At 56.4% G+C, this 15,026-nt stretch overlaps 1 protein-coding gene across 4 annotated transcripts in view; it reads left to right on the forward strand.

Moving 5' to 3' along the window:
• Positions 1–15,026, forward strand: part of CTTN (cortactin) — a 29,485-nt gene that overhangs the window by 1,827 nt on the left and 12,632 nt on the right. Inside the window, exons 2-12 of one of the 4 annotated variants that reach the window (XM_036876027.2) lie at positions 1,945–2,042; positions 3,939–4,025; positions 4,158–4,231; positions 5,940–6,069; positions 8,579–8,689; positions 9,424–9,478; positions 10,236–10,346; positions 11,685–11,795; positions 12,297–12,407; positions 13,273–13,383; positions 14,664–14,719. In XM_036876027.2, coding sequence (XP_036731922.2) covers positions 3,939–4,025; positions 4,158–4,231; positions 5,940–6,069; positions 8,579–8,689; positions 9,424–9,478; positions 10,236–10,346; positions 11,685–11,795; positions 12,297–12,407; positions 13,273–13,383; positions 14,664–14,719 — 957 coding nt within the window. In that variant the 5' untranslated portion in view covers positions 1,945–2,042. The remainder of the gene's footprint in view (positions 1–1,944; positions 2,043–3,938; positions 4,026–4,157; positions 4,232–5,939; positions 6,070–8,578; positions 8,690–9,423; positions 9,479–10,235; positions 10,347–11,684; positions 11,796–12,296; positions 12,408–13,272; positions 13,384–14,663; positions 14,720–15,026) is intronic. The other 3 variants (XM_057506709.1, XM_057506708.1, XM_036876028.2) reach the window with 3 other exon arrangements.

Below are 15,026 nucleotides of genomic sequence, written 5' to 3' on the forward strand. Positions count from 1 at the left end.
ACCTTTTTTCCTATAGATTTGCCAGTTCTGGACATTTCATATAAATGGGACTGGGGAATATGTGGTCTTCATTGTCTGACTTCATTAACTTAGCAAAATGCTTTCGAGAGTATGTTGTATCTTGTATCAGGACTTCACTCCATTTTATTGCTGAATAATATTTAATTGTGTGGATAGACCACGTTGTGTATCTGCTAACATTCATGCTTTCACTTTTTAGCTATCATGAACGATGCTGCTAGGAGCATTCCTGTACAATTTTTTGTGCAGACATGTGTTTTTAATTGTCTCGAGCATACTGCTGGGTGTGCAATTGCTGGGTCATGTGGTCATTTTGCATCCCTGCCATTAATATAAGAGGATTCTGATTTCTCCACACCCTCATCAGACTTGTTACTGTATTTTTTCTTTTAGTCATCTTAGGAGTGAAGTGGTATCTCCTTGCAGTTTTGATTTCCATTTCCTTGATGGTTAATGACACTGAGCGTCTCTTCTTGAGCTCCTTAGCCATCTGTGTATCTTCTTTGGAGAAAAGTCTATTCAAATCTTTGGTCCATTTTTAAATGTGGTTGATTGTTCTTTTTATTAGTGAGTTGTAAGAGTTCTTAGTGTATTTTGGATTATCTGATTTGAAAACAGTCTCTCCCATTCTGTCAGTTGTTTCTCTTTCTTGATGGTGTCCTTTGAAGCACTGAGTTTTATATTTTGTCCGGTTCACCTGCTTTTCCTCTTCTCTCTGTGCTTGTGGTGTCACATCTAAGAACTATGCTAAATCCAAGGTTACGAACGTCTACACCTTTGTTTTCTTCTAAGAATTTAATAGTTTTAGCTCATACATGTAGGTCTTCGATCCATTTTTGAGTTAGTTTTTGTGTATGGTGTCAGGTAGGAGTCCAGAGGCATTATCTTTGGGTCCTCCAAAAAATACCCTATCTTTTAAGTTTTTAGTTATTTATGTGACCTTTTTTTTTTTAATTTAAAATTTTGAGAGGATAGTAAATTATTGTAGATTTGCGCATATCAGTAGCTGCCCTTGGGAACATTTTTCTGGATGCTTGCTGATTACAGCAATCACGTCACATCAGTCCCCAGCATGTACTAAGCAACCAACAGAAGTTAGGATTTCCAGAAGGGACTGGTGAGAGAGAAGGAGCATCAGTAGATCAGGGACTACAGAGGAACCTGAGGATCGGGAGAGCTAGCCAAGACCACGCCTCTAGTTCCTGATGTGTGACAAGCCGCATGCTGACCCCAGTAGCACGTGCCTGTGACTGGCTCATTCTGGGAAACAAGGGGATTGCCACCTGCTCTGTGGTGTGATGTCTGGCAATGCAGCGGCCAGTTGAGGCTGTCGGGTGGCCCTAGGGAAAATGGTGGTGAGTTAGTGGCTTTGGAAATTGGAGTCTGGATCTTTGTGAACCTGCCCGGTCACCGGATCTCCTGATGAGAAGCGCAGTCCGCTTCCCGTGCTCTTCCCGCCACACCCCGAGAGCAGGCCTCGTGCTGCTGTTTTCTCTCAGTCACACTGTGATCCCTTCAGGGAGTGTTCTTGTGTTATTTCTTTAAAAAAAAAAAAGCTCCTAGTAATGTTGTAATTCAGACTAAGTAAAAATGGAAACTTAACAGGAATATAGCAAACAGGAAATGCATGTTGGCAGTTGAGGCAAGGATTTCTGTTCGCATTAAGAAGAAAGTTTGTACAGCCATAAATCTTTTGAAACTTCTCATTTTTCATAGCTTCTCAGAGTGTCTGCAAATCTGTGGAGGCTTCTGGTTAGTAAAATGGAGGTCTCCCCCCCGCTTTGTTCAGATTCCTTTACAAAACCTTATGTTTGGGGGGGCTTCAGGGGTGCTCTGGGAGGATCTCCCACAGAAGGATGTGTGCCCGGAGTGCCCGCCAGGACAGACAGCCTGCTGGGCTTTACACCCTTAATCTTTTCACAGGCGGAGGCCCCCCCCGAATGCCTGGCAGTACCTTGTGGGGCTCCTGTGTTTTAAACCGAGTTTTGTGAGCAGCTTTTCATCTTCAGCTGGAAAGAAAGGTTTGTACCTTTGACATTCTGGTATATTCTCTCCCCTGGGCAGTCGGGTGGATCCTGTAGCAGGGACAGGGAGGGTGAGGGGGCTCTGGGTTTACAGAGATAGGGACCGTCATTTTCTGGGAGGGAACTTAGTTTGAGGAAAATGAAGGCAGGTTTCCAGTGTTTCCTGTGGCTTGGAGGGGATTCCAAACGCTGGTGTGGCAGGGCGGGCGTCTGTGTCCGCTTGGCGGTAGCGCGGCCCAGCCTCTTGGCCTGTCTCTGGAAGGCGGGAGGAGCCACGGGCAGGGCCTCAGGAGGCCAGAGGAAGCCCTCACCTGCAGCTGATGGGGCTGGCTGGCTTCCAGAAAGATCAGTGAAGACTGGGCTGTGCTAGGGTTTCCCTGAAAAAGTAACAGCGATCTTCACCTTTGCTTCGAGGGGCGGTGTCCCTCTGGCCTCCCACTGAGACCCCTGTCCTCCGGGAGGAGCAGCTCCTCGGTGGATGGAACTGCAGGCAGCTGAGGCCCCACAGACGGGAAGTCCCCCATCTGGGACATGGTGGTGCTGTGGAGCCGAGACTGGGGGCAATCACTGAGCCTTGGGGCAGCTGTGTGTTCAGTTGTACTTGGGCGCAGGGGGGCAGGGACACCTGGCTGGGCCTCTGCGGGCCGTGTGTGGTCTGCTCTCTACAGTCAAGCCCAGGCAGGTTGCACCTGGGAAGTCCTGCTGTGCTTTGGGGCACCTAAGCAGAGGGCAGTGAGGTCCAGGTGGCTTCCACAGGACGCTGCGGGACCTGCCCCACCTGGTGGCGAACGGTTGCCTGCCCAGGTAATGGTGGCAGGAGTTGCATCGGGAAGTTTGAGTTTGAGGGCACTGCGCCCTGATTCATCCCTCACCACCTTGAATTTGAACTTGAGAACCAGAGGGGCTGGAGGGGGCGGGTGGAGGTGGGAGATTCTTGGGCCGACGAAGGACCTCTGCCCTAAGCTGAGCCACAGAAGCACCAGTGTGGACCGCAGAAGGCGTGAACTGGGCACCCTCAGTTCCCACACCTGGATGGAGCATCTGGTTGATCGAATTAAAGTAATCTCAGTTTTTTTCTCCCAGTCACATTTCCTGACCCATATAAAATTCTGTTAGTTCTTTTGTGGAAAACGAATCAATTCTTTTCATAGTTTTCCTTTGAAACCCGTAAAGGTTCGATTTTACCTTGGCGATTAGGAAAAGAATTCTCTTGTGCGGGTGTGAAGCTGGATCGTCGTTCTTTATCCCGGATCCCACCTTAAAGTCTGGGGAGGGAAGCTGGCGGCCGTGTGCAGTGGCCTAATGCAGGAAAAGTCAGCCCCCTGCCTGCGGCGTGTTCCCCCAGAGTGTGAGCGAGGCAGCCCTCTGATAAATCACCCGAAGCACTCGTTGAATTGTCAGAGTCCAGGTGGTGAATTATGTTACTTTCCAGTAAGTACCTGAAACCGGTACTCTTTCTTTTAATTGCAATAAAGTGCACGTGATATAAAGTTTACCACTCGTGATGTTTCATACATTCACAATGCCGAGTGGCCCAAAACGAGTGCCTTCTTGCTGGGCGACACTGTTGTTCCAGACTTGGTGGAACAGTGACAGGCTTGTATCAAATGAAGTAAGTGCACACGTGACTCTTGTTTTCTAGAAAATTCCCTCACTTGGATTGCAGCCAGAGTACTTCTGGTGACTTTCTGAAGGTGTTTGACAGCAGCGTTAGAACTGTGCCACTGCGTTCCTTGAGCTTCCACTGTTGCCCCTGCAGCACAGGGGTCACGGGGACCACGGGGTCCTTGTGTTCCCCGGAGGGGTGGTGGGACAGAGGGCCGGCCTCCTGGCCTCTGAGCGCGGCACTCCCGGGTGGTCCTGGCCCTCCGTAACCCAGCACCGCGCTTGCAGATGTGGAAAGCGTCAGCAGGCCACGCCGTGTCCATCACCCAGGACGACGGGGGAGCCGACGACTGGGAGACCGACCCCGACTTCGTGGTAGGAGCCCAGGAGCCCCATCTCCTTCACTGTGCTTCCCCAGAGTTATTCTCCTGGTTCCTGTGTCTGGGTGACCGCCTGCAGTTTCACGGCCCAGGCTGTGGGGCTTACCGGTTTATTTTTCTTTTTCAGAACGATGTAAGCGAAAAAGAACAGAGATGGGGGGCCAAGACCGTGAAGGGGTCCGGGCACCAGGAGCACATCAAGTAAGAAGCCTGCTTAGTTCTGGTGTGAGAGTGACTTTCTGAGGGATGGGGGTGTGTGCGGCAGGGGCGCCTGCCCTCCTGACTGACCTGTGCAGTGCCTGCGTGTGTGGGGACCGCTTCTGTCTTACCTCATGACCGGATATTGACACAGTGGCTGAATGTGAGGCGTGCACACGCTGACGTGTGTGTGTGTGTAAACTTCTGTGGCAAGTGGCTTTTGTCCTTAGAGTTCTAGAGTTTGCTCTTCAGTCCTGAGGTTTTCACCGGGAGACGGTGACCCCCCCCTTTCTCCAGGGGGAGTTTTCTGACATAGGTGAGGTCTGGAACACCTTGGGCCTTAAACCAACACTGCCTTAGTTTTATTTTTTACTCTGACTTTATGGTTTTATCACTGTTGGTTGGGTACGTGGAGCCGACTTCCAAGCCCGTGTTCTCGGGGAAAGCCCCAGAGAGGAGAAGCGAGGGAAGCGTGTCGTGGTTCCGGGCGTGGCACTATCTGGCCCCGCCAGCTCTGCACACTGCTTCCTCATCCGCAAGGGGAGATAAGGAGCGTGTGAAATGGGCTCAGCCTCCTTGTCTAGGCCCTGCAGCTTCACAGCGCAGCCCGGTCCCTCTCTGTGCAGCAGTGTCACCCACGGGGCAGCCTGCTCGGCCGTTTGCAGAGTTTGTCTTACTCGACCCCGGTATTCCTTCGGTACAGTGAAGCTGTTCTTGGCTGAGAAAGACGCAGCCATTCAGAAAAGTAGGGTGGGTGTTGGGGACACAGGTGTTCATCTCCCAACTTGCTCAGCCCACAGCCTCCACAGAAGCCACAAGAACAGAAGGGGCCCCGGCCTTGCCAGGGGAGGACCTGGAACCAGCCGACCCTGGCCTGGCACGCCTCGGCTCGTCTGAGCGGGGGCCAGGCCGGCCCCCGGGTCGCGGATCACCCGGTCCTCTCCTCATCGCTCCCCTCCTCTGTGGCCTGGCAGCGCGCCGGGGGGGCGGACGGGGCAGTGCGTGGCCTCCAGAGCAGTCGGGAGGTCTGAGTGAGGACAGCGGGGAGCGGGACAGTCTTGGTGCCCGTGCCCCTCAGGCTTGCAGGGGCAGGTGCCCTTGATGCTGCTCGGGGGCCTCCTGGCAGCGACAGCTCGTAGAGGTTTGCTGACCTGCCACGTTCTGGCCACATCTGCTGATTTGTGTCACTATTCCGAGGTCAAAGTAAGAAATGGCCTTTAGGTCATATGTTCTGAAAGTGTTCGTTTTACCTTTGAACATATAACAGACTGGGGTGCTTCCCATACATGTCCTGTGTCACTGACCTTCCACCAGTGGCCTCGGGTATCTGGGGCACAGGATGGTTGGCTTGTCCTGTGTCTCGGCTGCCATTACAGAACTGGCCCTGACTCGGTTCTCCGGTAAAATCAAGGACTTCTCATGAAATGTATGAAGTTCACATTTCAGTGCAGCTGCTTTTAGGGGGCTTGGGGTGATTCATGGTACATGTTCAGATTAGTTCTTTTTTCCATTGAACTTGACTCTGAGAGCTGCCGATGTAGACGGACCAGCTGGTAGAATAATGAGGAAGTGCAGTGAAGACTGGGGTCCGGGAGGCACCGGGTAACAAGACCGTGCAGATCTCCCCAGATAGCGCCCCGTCCTTACTGTCCCAGAGGGCGGGGTGCGCGTCTGTTCCCTGTGTGTCCCTGATGACTCTCTTCCCTCCAAGTATACACAAGCTGCGAGAGAATGTTTTCCAAGAACACCAGTCCCTCAAGGAGAAGGAACTCGAAACAGGACCAAAAGCCTCCCATGGCTATGGAGGGAAGTTTGGCGTGGAACAGGACCGGATGGACAAGGTAAGTGCCGTCTGCTGTGGGCAGGCTCCTGGTGGTACCCGGGCTGGCAGAGCGGGCACTCGGGCCTTTTCCTCAGATGAGAAGCTTTGAGTCAGTGTTGGGGAGCGTGTCCCAGAGTCGTCCCCTGCCGATGGCCCTTGTTCATATGTGCCCCTGCCTCTCAGAAGCCTGTTAACGTTGTCAGGGTTGCTGGTGAGTAGGTGGTGTGTAGGGAGGCCCAAGGGGGAACGGGGCTCCCAGAGGCCAGCGCCGACCAGCAGGGAGTCCAGGGCTTCTCGGCCCCAGGCGCTGGTGTCACCACGGCCTGCAGTTGAGCCTGCAGCCCACCCGTACCAGCTGCAGAGCCAACCAGGACTGAGGGCCCCTCATGTCACACCACTGGGGCCGGTTCAGCCAGCGGGCGTGCTCGTGCACCAGGGACCTTCAGCGGGCGGCCTGGCACTCGGTGGGGGGCCTGCCCTGGTAGAGCTGGGACGGCCACGTCCATGGGACGAGGTATGGAGCGAGCTCGTCGCTGTGACCCCGCTCCCTTCAGCGCTGTCCCCCTCAGAGAAGAGAGTGTGTCGCCCCAGAGGCAGTGTGCTTGCCTGGTTCCCCCCTGAGGCTGGCTGGTTTCCTTGTGCCCGGTCCTGGGGGCTGTGCTCCCTGCCTGGGCACTGTGAGCCTCTTCTGACCCAGCGGATGCAGAGGGAAAGATCAGCTTGTGCCGGGTTCTGGTCTGTAATTCCAGACCTGTCCCCTCGTGCCCGGATGGGACTCTGTCCCAGTGTGCCTCGCCACTCTGTCGCCACAGAGCAGACATGTGTGAGCCAATGGGCACCCCAGCCCAGGTCTGAAATTAGCCTAGATTTGGACAGAGAGCGAGCGCAGGACAGACGGACATTCCCGGTGGGACTGTGTCACTCCCAGAGACGGCTTGACAGGGGCAGCAGGGAGCAGAATGATCTTCAGGCTCCAAATGGCCTGGGGGCTCTCAGTCCTGCAGGGACCCCGCGTGTTTGGGGCAGTGACAGAGAAGCCTTGGCCACCCCCAAGCCAAGCCTGTGCTTCCAGAGTAGTACAGACTAAAGCAGACAGAAATTGATAATGAATTTGGGCCCCCAGCTCTGGGTTGGACAAATAACAGTTGCGGAAACCAGTGAACCTGTGTCAAGGCAGAGTGTGACCAGGACAGGATGCCGTTGTCATCGCCAGCCTCTCGGCCACCCCCATTCTCTATGGGGGAATGTCACTCCTGGCGCTTGGAGCTCAGGCCTTTGCTATCCAGGAGCCCCCCTGCCCCAGGAGCCCCCCTCCTGCCCTGCTGGCCTCGGCTGCCTCTGCCTGTCCCTCCCGCCACTTTCAGTTCCCCTGGGCACCGCTGCCGCCCTGTCGTGGAGGCTCTTTGGGGTGGCGACCAAAAAGGTGCTTGGTGGCCGTGTTGGGAGTGCCCGGGCCACTCGGGGCCACTCCCGCCCCTTCAGCCAGATGGGCATCCCTGCAGGTCCTCGGAAAGAGCTGCTGCTTTCTCACTGGGATGTGGTAACGGTGGCTGCTTTGAGTGGCCTCCGAGTGTCAGTGACCGTGTTGACCTTGAGCCCTAAGCCCACTCTTTTGTGAGGTTCTGGACAAAGTGGAGAGGGCGGCTGCGCTGGGGCACCTGCTGGCGGTGGCCAGGAGGGGCGCGCGTCTCCGCCTTGCCCTGCCCAGGTCACAGGTCGGTCAGGTGTCATCCGTGCTGTCTGTGAAGGGTCCGTGGCCACTGTCCACAGTGTGATGGATCCTGGGAGCCCGGTGCTCAGCTCTGAGTGGGGCCTGCCAGGCTGGGCAGCACTGAGGCCGCAGGGGTCTGGCTAGTGAGCATGCTGAGCTGTGGGCTGTGGGGACGACCCTGGCATATGTAAGGCATACCTGCAGCTGCCCTGGAAGCTCTGCTTACAGAAAGCTGGGGTGTCGTGTGTCCCAAGGCCACAGTCACTGACCGTGCAGGGGCAAGTGTGGGAGGAGGCCCAGGGCGTGTGGCCTTGGGCAGAGGTGGCTGAAACTGTTTCCTCAGGACCTTGGTGCTGGGGAGGCTGGAGGGAGCTGGGGTCTGCGCTGGCTGGGCACATGCCCAGTGCCAGGTGACTCTGAGTATGCGCTGTAACAGAAGCACGGTGTCTGTGTTTCAGCCTGTTAGAAACGTCCTGGTTGCAGGGGCACACAGCACAAGGCCGCCTCACTCGGGCAGAGTGGCTGCACGCCAGCCCTCCTGGGGAGCTCACGTGCTGTGCTGCAGGCAGCTGGCTCTGGCTTCTGGACGGGGCTGGCGTCGCAGTCTCTGCTTCCCGCCCAGTCACGCAGCAGGGCAGAGCCTGAGGCTGGAAGGCAGGGGTGCCCACCCCGCCCGGCGCCACCATCCCCCAGGGCCCACGTCCCTGCTCAGTGTGCCTCACCAAGGGCCCCTGCCCCTGGCCAGAGGGGCACCGCCACCCTGGCGCTGCCCATGAGGAGGCCCAGTGTCTGACTCTTCGCTTTGTCCCTGCCCCAGTCGGCCGTCGGCCATGAGTACCAGTCAAAGCTTTCCAAGCACTGCTCACAGGTCGACTCCGTCCGGGGGTTTGGAGGCAAGTTCGGTGTCCAGGTGGACAGAGTTGACCAGGTGAGTGATGTGTCGCAGAGCCAGGGCCCAGGGAGGGCAGGGGCCTACCCCCTCTCAGTCCCACCTCATTGCTGACATCAGCGGGCTGCCAGGTGTCCTCTGTAACTGTGGGGAGGGCACCCTGACTGCGGGACTCACCGGTGTGCTCTGAGGTGCTGGGCTGGGTGCTGGCGTGAGAACAGGAATGTATAAGGGCCTTTCACCACTTGCTATGGAAATCCCCATCCGATGGGCCAGATGGTGTAGATTTGCCCAAGAATGTGCCAGTATGACTGTTTCTACTCACCCTCCCTGTGTGGGTGTCCCCAACAGGCAGTGCTCGGAGCAGACAACACAGGACCACCCACATGTCAGTTCCCAGGGCCACGCTTAGTGTCCAGATACTGTGGTGCCCCTGGGCGCCAGCCTGTGCTAACTCTGACTGGGGCAGTTGGACCTTTGTTTTCTGTCATGGCAGCGGAGAGCCTGGATTTTGGAGTCAGACCTCAGCCATGTTCTGGCTTTCCCAGTGTGCCATGGTATCAGCCATATTAGCCACGGTTCCACGTGGAACTGCATGCAGTGCAGATTCACACACCAGAGCTTTGCCCATTATCTGGGCCCATACATGGCTTAGGAGATCAGAGGTCAAAAAAATGGCGTGGTTGGCATTTTTACTAACTGCACGCACATCATGGAGTCGGGTGAGCAGATGGGGAGCTGGTTACAGGTGTGCCCCCTTTTCTGTCTTGCAGTCTGCTGTAGGCTTCGAGTACCAGGGCAAGACCGAGAAACACGCCTCACAGAAAGGTAGGGAGGAGGTACGGACGCGCGGCCCCAGGGAGGGCGTGCCATCACGTGAGGGCTCCTGGGGGCAGGGGCCGCCTCGGGGAGCACTGTGCTCTCCTGCCTGCGGGCCGTGTGTCGGTGGGGCCCGTCAGGCAGCACCCGGCTCCGGCCCCTCGGGTCACTGGGGCCTCTGTCCCGAGCAGCAGTACCCCTGGAAGAGCCCGCACCCTGACTTTGTTCACTGGGGTGACTGATGTTTTCCTGACGCATGGGGCTGGCTGGCCCTCACTAAGTCATCCGGTCTCGCAAAGCCTTTGTCAGCAGATGAAAGTGTGTCAGTTCCTCCCAGCGCTCCGTGTGCTTCTGCAACCTGTTTGCATCTGCCTCCTGGAGGTCAGGTGACCAGGGAGCCGGCGCTTGGCCTGCTCTGCCCAGCATGGACGTGTTGGAGGGGCAGCATCTTCTCCAGAAAGGGTTTTTAGCTGCATAGCTTTCTTTGTGTGCTGACCAGTTAATTTTCCAAATGGGAATGCAGCTCCTTGCTGCCATCGTGAAAAAATGCCCTGTGGCCATTGAAAGAGATCAGGCTGCAAGGGCGCATGTGGTAGACTGAGTCTGTCCCTCGTATGTCACAGCGGGTGGCTTGCTGTGCATCCTAAAACGTGTGCCTGATCTCCCAGTGAGCTGTCACCCCAAACGGTTTTGTTGCTCAGTTTAACTGAGGTGGCATTTGAGTCTGTCACCGGGCTCCTTGGCTGACGGCTGCCTGTCTCCTCAGACTACTCGAGTGGCTTCGGCGGCAAGTATGGTGTACAGGCCGACCGGGTGGACAAGAGCGCAGTGGGCTTTGACTACCAGGGCAAGACGGAGAAGCACGAGTCGCAGAAAGGTCTGCCCGCAGCCCACCCCCCGGGCGGCTCCCGCGTGGGCTCTTGGTCCCCGTCTCCTTCCTCTGCAGCCATGAGCTGGGAGACTCCCCTGTGCAGACGGTCACGCTCCACCTGCACGGTTGTTGTGACGTGAAGGGTGTGGAGGTTTCTGTCTCTAGCACAGTGCAGGGCGGTTGTGGACGCCTGCTCGTCCTCGCGCGGGGATCCCCTGGAATGGGAACTCAGGGTATTTCCAACTGCTGAGGTTAAAAGTCAGCCACAGTGAATCGTCTTGTCCCTGGATTTTATATGCCCAAGTGATTATTCAAAAGAATGAATTATTAGAAATGGCATTGCTGGTCAAAGGACACTGAATTTGAAACTTTGGCAGGCACTGCCAGGGTGGCCTTTGCAGCCGAACCAACTTCCCCCATGCTGCGGCATCCCCTGGGACCCGACAGCCTACTGCGGACGCCACGGATGGTTGGCGCCTCTGTATTGCTTATCTAACCTCTTTTCGGCCTGAACATTTAAGTTTTTTAAATAAATGCCAACATTTAAAAACTGAGAGCTCACACATGAAAAAATAATCCAGATATCTTTAAAAAACAAAACTAAGAGGCCACCAGTGTCTCAGTTCTTCCCCAAGGGCCTGGCCCAGCCCTGCCACCCTCCTCGAGGCCACGTGCCTGGCCGACTGTGCGGGGTCACCCCAACTGCCTCTCCCTTCATCTGGAGCGAGCTCTAGTCCTTTGTCCAGCATGCAGGGGCCTGCTGTGCGGTCCTCCCTGGTGTGATGGCCCTGCAGGGACTCAGGCCTGCCTCTGGGAGGTCAGGGAGCATGGGCTCCAGAGCCTGGGGCGCCCCTGGGTCCCCAGCAGCCCTGGGCCTTCCGGTGAGGGACACTTCGCATTCCTCCCCACTAATGCATCCATGGTGGAGCCTTGCTTTAGTGTGAAAATAACTGAGTGGATGGCACTCATGCTTCTGGCAGGTGCTGCATCTCGGTCCTGCTGCTCTGGAGGTGCCCCGGGCACACCTCTGCTTGCTTTAGTTGATGAAGCAGAGAGACCCCCTCCTGACCTCCGGAGCTTTATGGGGAACTTACTTCATGCTGCCCTTAGAATGAAGGAAAGATGCTACAGTTACTAATCTGCTGTTTATCACTCTTTGTTATTTCAACTACCACTTACAAGTAGTATTTTAAAATACTTCCCCTGTTAGGATCCTGTAGTAAGCCTGAAGGATTTTTGTTGCTTTAGTTGGGCGCTGGAAGTGCTTTCTTAAGGATGGTTGAGTGCATGGCGTGCTCACTGGGGCCGTGGCCGGGGCATGAACAGTGCTGTCTCTGTGCCTAGATTACTCCAGGGGTTTCGGCGGCAAGTACGGGATCGACAAGGACAAGGTGGACAAGAGTGCGGTCGGTTTTGAGTATCAAGGCAAAACGGAGAAGCACGAGTCCCAGACAGGTGTCTTCCCTTTACCTTATTCCCCGGCCAGGGAGTCTTAGGTGGCAGGTGGGAGCAGTACAGAGATGGACAGGCAAGACGTGACTGAGCCCTTAGAGCGGGCGTCTCTTGAGTTAAACATGGAACTTTAAAACAGCAGGTCTAGAAACACAGCCATTAAATACAAACTGTGTCTTTACTCTCTGGCTCTCATGTCCACCGTGTGGCTTGTGAAAGTGCCGAGATTATGCCACGTCATTTGTAAAGCACCTCGTAAGGTGCATGCTCAGAGCTGCTACGTGGTCTTGCCCATCTAGTCGCAATCCCAGGGTGAGCAGCAGGCTCCTTGCCGGGGTGTGAGCAGGTCCTCTCAGCGACTGCACCTGAGGCTTCACCAGACGTCCGGGAGGGGAGAGGATGGGTTTGGCGAGTTGTGTGCTTAGCTGCGTTGAAAGCATGCTCTCTCCCTGTTACCCAGGCTGCCCGTTAATGCTGGACTGTGGCCTTTTATTGTCCATGTAGACTACGTGAAAGGGTTTGGAGGAAAATTTGGTGTCCAGACAGACCGACAAGACAAATGTGCCCTGGGCTGGGGTCACCAGGAGAGGCCGCAGCTGCACGGATCCCAGAAAGGTGCGTTCACGGGGCTGGTCGCCCTCACTGCTGCCGGGCCGCTGGCGCCCGTGGGTCCGTTGATGTGCCCGTTCCTGCTGTGCTTCTGTAGCAGCATTGTTTGGTCTTCGCTGTTTGAGGTCGTCCTCTGCCTCCCAGTTGTGAAAAACTCTTCGTCTCTGTGGCGGCCAGCTGCCCCCGCCCGTGGGAGGGCTGCCCCGGCAAGGCTGCCGGCCTTGTCTGTGCCAGGAAGCGCAGTCACGGCTGGTAGCCTTGCCGGGAAGGCTGTTCCCTGCCCTCGTGCCCAGAAAGGGGGACGGTGCCCACAGGCTGAATTCGTTGATAAAGTGCCCTACAGTTTATGAAAGCAGATGCTGCTGCTGTTCTATGAGAATGGAACCCCATCCCCAGGAAAGTGGGGTGCGGGGTGGGAGAACCTTTGAGTCGGACCCAGACCTCCACCCACTTGTCCTTCCCGCCCGCATAGTGGGAAGTGGGGGCGGGCGGGGACTGATAGCTGCCTGGGATACTTGATGTATGATGTGTCTCTTTCTCTGCATGCACAGAGATGCGTTCTCTTGTCTGCAGCGTGGGTAGGAGCCTAGGATGAAACCCCAAAGCATGGAGTGCCTTGATGGAATTGTCTTAAGTACAGCTCCTGACCTGTCTGCAGACCTTGGCTGCAGTGTGCAGATTCTAAGTCTGTGCTGTGGCCTGGGAGCCCCGCGGCAGCAGTCTGGGACCGGGAGCCGGCCCACTGGCTCTGAGCCCGGCCGGGCCCTTGCTCGGCTCAGTGACGTGTCTGACTCTCGCACATGCTCACACGATTCTAACTGAACTGTGTTTCCTCTCTTGGTTGTTTTCTCTGTCGCTTGTGGATTTTCAGATTATAAGACTGGTTTCGGAGGCAGATTTGGTGTTCAGTCCGAGAGGCAGGACTCCTGTGCTGTGGGGTTTGATTACCAGGAGAGACTGGCCAAGCACGAGTCCCAGCAAGGCACAGTTGCTCACCAGCCCCCACCTGCTGCCCCCCTGCCCTCCCCGTCCAGTGCAGCCACTTCTAGCACAGACTTCGGGGGCTCCGCCTTCCGAGTCTCCAACTGGCGCTGGTCAGGGGCTCTCGGGCATCTTCAACCCAGGGTCATTGCTCTATGTGGTCACCCCGTCTCCCCATTCACTTTCCCCCCATAACCTCTGGGGTTCGTGTTTGGTGAAACACGGTGGCGGTTTGTCAGGGGCGTCAGTCTGATCCCATAACATGGCTCCTTTCTGGACCGGGGAGCCTCTGGCCTCCCAGCAAACCTGCACAGGAGCTCATCACGGCTGCTGCGTGGAGCTGAGTGAGCCACCCCCCGGCCTCCAGGGCGAGCCGAGACGTCCAGAGGCTGGTGGCCACAAGGGGCCCCAGGCGCCCCTGTTCTCTGGGGTTCCGTTTCATTTGTGGTGGTGTTTTTTGAGGGGAGGGAGATGTTTTTTGTTTGCTTTTGATTTTGGTGACACCATCCATGTATAACTTCTCCACACAGAGCCGAACAGTATACACGCAGCTGAGAAGGGATGGGGGGTTCTAGGTGTGCCCCGGGAGCCTGAGTGGCGAGTGCGTTTTTCCTTAGAGCAGTTACTTGAATACCATCAAAATTCAGACGTGGCGGTCAGGGCCTGGAGATGCCCCTGGGACTAGAGTGGTGACCTGGCCGTGCAGGGCAGAGCTCAGGCTTTCAATCCTTGAGTCAGGACTTGGGGGCAAGTTCAGACGAGGGAGGCACACACCTTGGGCTGATCTGGCAGGCACGTGGAGATGGACTGTTTGGGCCGTCAGCATGCGTGCCAGTGGCACTATCACCTAGGTCTGTGCTGCTGTGACCCAGGTACTGGCTGGGTTTCCCCCGTGGACTGTTTTTTCTCTTCAAAAGCAAGGGAGAACCTGTGATGGGGCCCCTTTGGCGCTCAGAGGGGCAGGAGCACGGGGTGGCAGGGACCAGCCACCGTGTTGGTGGAAGCCTGTGCTATGGAAGTGGCGCATTGCCAGAGGCCCGCACTGGGCCCTCCTCAGCTCACTGCCTGCCAGCCCGCCTGCACCCCTCTGTCCCTCGGGAGAGCACGGGGAGTATGCACAGCCTCTTTCCTGCCTGCACACAGAGTCCTCGTTGCTGGCTCTCATTTCCTTTGGCTCGGGGTGCATTTCCTTGGGGTGTCCAGGGGCTGTTTGCATGCGTGTGCTGTTGGGACCACACTGCCCCAGCCTGAGAGTAAGTGCTGTGTTCTGCCATGTTTCAGACTACGCCAAAGGATTCGGTGGAAAATACGGGGTGCAGAAGGACCGGATGGATAAGGTAAGTCCCCAGATGCAGGCTTTGTGGTTTCTGCGGACGGGCCAGCTCGGGGCATCTGGCTGTGCCCTGATGGGCTCGGGGGCACGCAGCTCCCGTTTCAGGTGCACAAACACTGGATGATGTTTCCCGCATGCCAGGCTCGGCTAAAGTATCACAGCCGGGTGTGCCCTGCCTGTTCTGTCCCTGGGGGCTCCTGGCCAGGCAGGCTAGCGCCTGGCCACCGTTGGGACCCAGACATTTAGACTCCAAGGCCAACCCAAATCTTTGGGATGCACGGCTATTTGAATTTGAAGTGATTAGCAGTGAA

Source organism: Manis pentadactyla, chromosome 9 (genome assembly GCF_030020395.1).
Source record: "Manis pentadactyla isolate mManPen7 chromosome 9, mManPen7.hap1, whole genome shotgun sequence".
Lineage (NCBI taxonomy): Eukaryota > Metazoa > Chordata > Mammalia > Pholidota > Manidae > Manis > Manis pentadactyla.